This window comes from Octopus bimaculoides, chromosome 3 (assembly GCF_001194135.2).
Source record: "Octopus bimaculoides isolate UCB-OBI-ISO-001 chromosome 3, ASM119413v2, whole genome shotgun sequence".
Lineage (NCBI taxonomy): Eukaryota > Metazoa > Mollusca > Cephalopoda > Octopoda > Octopodidae > Octopus > Octopus bimaculoides.
In genome coordinates, this window is record NC_068983.1 from 38,543,301 (window position 1) to 38,549,092 (window position 5,792).

General features: G+C 37.7%; 1 protein-coding gene across 1 annotated transcript in view; it reads left to right on the forward strand.

The window, feature by feature from the left end:
• The window catches only part of LOC106875593 (putative elongator complex protein 1), a 64,369-nt gene that overhangs the window by 20,051 nt on the left and 38,526 nt on the right, over window positions 1-5,792 (forward strand). The window contains exons 11-15 of the mRNA XM_014923810.2: window positions 377-589; window positions 799-999; window positions 2,563-2,653; window positions 3,575-3,724; window positions 4,206-4,315. Coding sequence (XP_014779296.1) covers window positions 377-589; window positions 799-999; window positions 2,563-2,653; window positions 3,575-3,724; window positions 4,206-4,315 — 765 coding nt within the window. The remainder of the gene's footprint in view (window positions 1-376; window positions 590-798; window positions 1,000-2,562; window positions 2,654-3,574; window positions 3,725-4,205; window positions 4,316-5,792) is intronic.

The following is a 5,792-nucleotide window of genomic DNA, read 5'->3' on the forward strand; positions in this document are numbered from 1 at the left end:
TGCAGTAGTGATGCGAGTTGTATGCTGTCAACTTGATGTGACAGTCCACTGAAGGGAATAATACTACTGTTGGTTAGACCTAGGAAGCTGCAACACTTCCTGTCAGCCTTAACACATTTCCTGTGTCCTTATGGTTACATAAAGACAAGAGAATTGTGGACACATAAGGACACAGGAAATGTGTCAAGGCCGACAGGAAGCGGTGCAGCTTCTTAGGTCTAACCAACAGTAGTATTATTCCCTTCAGGGGACTGTCACATTAAGTTGACAGCATACAACTATTACATATTTGTTTTTAATTTGTACAATATATTGCCATGAAATTATATTTAACCTTTTTTTCTGTTTTTTTTTCTTTGCAAATTTTCTCCTCAAGTCCAGTTATGGACAGTTAACAATTATCACTGGTACCTAAAACAGAGTTTAGTCTTTGATCCAGCCAAAGAGAAGGAAGTTGCAGCTCTTCTATGGGACCCTGAACAAGCATACAAGCTGCATATTGTCACTTCAGATGGCTGCTATATGCATTACTCATGGTACTGGAACACTGTAGTCAGTGATGATAGTGTTGTGGCTGTCATTGATGGAGGTATGTTTTTTTTTTTGTTTTTTTTTATCATATCATATTTACTTCCATTTTTTCATGCTTGTATGGTTTAGACAAGTATTTCATCTCATTAATAATTAACTAAGAATATGGTTTGAATTTTTTAATGTTGAACGATTTGAAGCTTTAAATTTTATTTTCTCTCGAACGAAAACTGAAAATTTATTTTAAATCTTATATTTCTTTTGTAGCTCAGATTTTGGTAACACCCATGGCACTACAGGTGGTACCACCTCCTATGTATACCTACAAATTACTACTTCCTGCTCCTGCCAACCAGGTGTTCTTTTTTCCATCATCACCATTGAATAACTATGGTATGCCCACAGCTGATATCGGTGTTCTTTTAGACAATGGAGTGATTGCATTGTTTACTTATCATGAAAACAATAGTAAGTTATTTTCCTATGTTAAGGAGACAAACGTGTATACACACACACACACAATGTGCCTACAGCACACAAAAAAAGCATCCTCTAATTCCTCCCCCCCCCCCCCTATTGTGGCAAGACACCTGCTTCTGTCTCTTTGTCACATTCTATTTCTAACCTTTCATCCTCTGACACAAGTTTCTCTCCTCAAATGCTCCTGCCCCTCTCACAATTCCTTGTCTTGTGAGTTACTTAGTTACCCTGCCAGTGCTGGTGCCACATTAAAAGCATCCAGTCCACACTGTAATGTGGTTGGCATTTGAAAGGGCATCCAGCTGTAAAAACCATGCCAAAACTGACCTTCCCTGTGCTGGTGCCACATAAAAAGCACTGAGTCCACTCTATGGGGTGGTTGGTGTATAGAAGGGCATCCAGCTGTAAAAATCATGTCAAAACTAACCTCGCCTGTGCTAGTGCCATATAAAAAGCACTGAGCCCATTCTGCAGAGTGGCTGGTGTTAGGAAGGGCATATGGCCGTAAAATCCCTGCCAAAAACAGATACAGTAGCATAGAGTAGTTTTCCTACCTGGCCAGCTCCAGTCAACTGTCTTACCCATGCATGCATAGAAGATGGATGTTAAACGATGATGATAATGATGATATACATAGAAACTATGCCAAAGAAGACATTGGACCCCAACACAGCCCCTGCAACCTGTCAAACCATTCAACCCATGCCAGCATGGAACATGGATGTTGGGTGGTGATGATGATAATGATAGTGATGATGGCTGCAGTGTTGGTGGTGGCGAGGAGTTGTTTAATCATAGGTCCATAGAGCAATGATTAAAGCCATTCTAACTGTGACAGCCCTGTCTTTTTTTTTTTGTCAAACAATACATCATGTGACTACATCATCTAGTGTTTTTTTTTTGTTTTTTCCTTCTATGATGGCAGCTGTTACTAGTAGCCTTCTCCACGAGATTTTTACACATGGTAATTCAAACTGTCTGTGTTTATTTCTTTATAATGTATCCTTTCTGTATAATATTTCAATTGTATCTCATTTTTGTATTTGGTTTGCAAGATTCTTTATGTGAATTCGCGTGTTGAAGCATCTTTTATTGTATCTGAGAGGAGTCATTCTCTTTTAGTGCCTTATTTAACACACTCACCGGTTCATTTTCCACTCATTTACTTTTTTATTTTTTCTAAAATTTTCGTTGTATCTTGCAACCTTTTCAATAGTCAGAGTCAATGACTATTGAAAAGGTTGCAAGACGCAACGGATATTTTCAAAAAAATAAGTAAATGAGTGGAAACTGAACCAGTGTGTGTGTTAAATAAGGCACTAAAAGAGAATGACTCTCCTCAGACAATAAAATTTCAATTGTAATTTTTCTAACAATAACTTTTGGCTTGACTCCAGTATTGAAATAACTCCACTTTGAAATATATCATAGCAATTGACCACAGACAAACCTACAACACTTTCCACTGGAGTTTTTTCAAAATTTGATTTTATTTATAATCATTAAACCTTTTTATTTATTTATTTATTTATTTATTTATTTATTTTTTAGTTGAATCAACCGATAAATCAGCTGTTGAAATATGTGGAGGCAAAGAATTTAGTATAAAATGTCCTCTTCCTTGCTTATTAGGCTCATTTGAGTAAGTAAATTTTATTACATATTGCATCACACTCTGGGACCAGTTGAGCACAAGGGTCAATGTAATCAACCAGCCCCTTTCCTCCTCCCTTCTCCCCACCAAATCTCAGCCCTTGTGCCTATAGGATTAATATGTACATTGTTTGGTCTTGGTATAAAAGATGGGATGCAGCAAATATTCTGCTCAATATCACAGATTTGCTTGTCAGTTGTTTGACCTTAACCTGTTGAGCATGTTCCTTAGTGGCTGACAATATATACATCTCTGATCACGAGCAGAAGTAGTGGGGAATGTATTGAGAGGAATTCTTTGGGGTTTGGATAATTCACCACTGGACACATTAATGTTTCATCCAACACCCTTAAACAACCCTTATTCAGGGACCTTTTGAGCAAGATGGGCTACTTGACCTGAAGAAAATTCTAACTGGGCCCCACCTGCAAGGCCATGCACTGTTAATCTTGATATGAGGTCACTATGTCGCGTGCACATGGTTTTGATGCATGTGCCTGGTGTACCCTTATACAGGTAGTCATGGTGACTATATTGGGCTTCGTATATTTGCTCCCCAGTGTTACTTTGATGGCATGCACTGCTCTCTCATTCAATAATAAGGCAACAGCAACTTCCTCTCAATGATTAGCCAGAGATGATTTTTAAAATGAGAATATCTGAAATAAACTCGACTGCTCTCACAAACAAGAATATCAAAAATGAACCCGACCCCTCTCAAAAATTAAGTAAAATAGGCGGAAAAATAATCCAGAAATCTAATCAGTTCATGCCAGTCATGAGGTTAAACATCCCTGAAAATTTCATCTGAATCCATTCAGCAGTTCTTGAGATATCTTGTCCACAGACAAACAAATGAACAAACAAACACAATAATAATCATGATTATAATTTCCTCTTGTTTTTCAGACCAGTAGAAAACTATGGAACATTTCCATTATCGGTACACACAGTTTTGGGTATCAGTGATACAATTCTCATGTATTGCCTCCAGAAAGATGATACCAGTGTCCTCTGTGAAGTAACTCTCTCTCAAAAAGATAATACTTTTACTCAAAGGTTTCAATATATTTTTTTTAATTCTCTTTTATTAATTAGTTTTTTTTTATTGTTATTATCATTACGCATTTATTATTATCATTATTTATTTCTTTTTGCATTAATTACTATAAAAATTTATCGTTAGTTTTATTATTGAAGGTTTAGAATATTCAATTATATATATATATATATACAGGGTGGCCCAAAAGTAGGTTTACAGTTATTCAAAACTATCTCTTTCGCATTCATATATTAACCATTTAGATCTTAATTATAAAAGAATATGAAACCATCATTATATGCTTATTTAATTAATTGTAAGATAGAAATTTAAATGTAATAAAATGTTTTAAAAGAAATTTAAAGTGCCTACGCCATAACTGTAAACTTACTTTTGGGCCACCCTGTATACATATACACAAATACACACATACAAACACAACATTGTTCTCCAGATCATTTTATTTACATAAACATTCTCTTTTCTTCTGGTTACCAGCTCTACACAGGTTGTACCTGACAATATCTTTAACATGATATATGCTGCTGCTGTTGTTAATACCATTTTCATACAAACCTTGCAGAGAGAAATCCTGGCATATGATATTAGTAAGTTATATTATTTTCTGATCCCTACTCAATGAGTTGTTCATTTTACACTGATTATTTCCATTTAACAATGTCCATTTTAGTGAAATTGCTTAGACGGTTAATATAATAAAGTACATTCCCAAAAGTCAGGACTGACTCTGAAAGTGAGGAAATTATAATACTTCAGGCATGGTTGTGTGGTTGAGAAGTTCACTTCCTAACCACACTGTTTTGGGTTCAATCTCACTATGCAACAGTTAGGGCAAGTGTTTTTTTACTCTCATCCTAGTCTTACCAAAGCCTTGTGGGTGGATTTGGTCAACAAAAACTGAAAGAAGCCCATTGTGTATGTCTGTGCATATTAAATTACAAATTTAAAGCAGTGCTAGTAATATAATCTTTATCAGTCACACATACATAATGTATGTGTTTTGTTTAAATGCCCATTTGCTGTGGGATAGTGTCCAAGGAGAGCTCCCTACATGACACTGAGTGTTAAAGAACACCAAGTGTCCCAGACCAGGTGAGACAACTCACTCTAAACTAATCGAAAATGGTAGATACCATTATTGTGGCTTATCAATATAGTGCACTTGGGTCACCTTGAAATGAAATGAATCGCTGGTCTGTGACTTATATGCAAATAGGGTGAAGTTTGTTTGATGATGTGTTGCAGCATAGCATGCTTGAAAGAAAATTAATTTACTAATTAAAAACAGTTCTACTAAGGTAAACATTATCAATCACACATACATAGTGGAGGCACATGGCTTAGTGGTTAGGGTGTCGGGTTCAGGACTTTAAGGATTGTGGTTTCGATTCCTGGACCGGGCGATGTGTTGCGTTCTTGAGCAAAACACTTCATTGCAGGTTGCTCCAGTCCACTCAGCTGTAGAAATGAGTTGAGCCTGGAGGGGGATGGGCTCTGCCAGGCTTTCTCGCCCTAGATACACTTCATGGCTGCAGCACCCCCAATGACCCCCCCAAGGGGTTAAGGGACTTCTTAATTGTCAATACATAGTGTATGCACACTCGGCATTGTATAGGGAGCTTACCCTGGATGTTATCCCATAGCAAAAGAACATTTAAATAAAACACATTCACTCTGTATGTGTGGCCGATAATATATGCATGCATGCATATCATCATCATCATCATCATCATCATCGTTTAACGTCCGCTTTCCATGCTAGCATGGGTTGGACGATTTGACTGAGGACTGGTGAAACCGGATGGCAACACCAGGCTCCAATCTAATTTGGCAGAGTTTCTACAGCTGGATGCCCTTCCTAACGCCAACCACTCAGAGAGTGTAGTGGGTGCTTTTACGTGTCACCCGCACGAAAACGGCCACGCTCGAAATGGTGTCTTTTATGTGCCACCCGCACAAGCCAGTCCAGGGGCACTGGCAACGATCTCACTCGAAAATCCTACGGGAGCCAGTCAGGCGGTACTGGCAACGGCCACGCTCAAAATGGTGCATCTCATGTGCCAC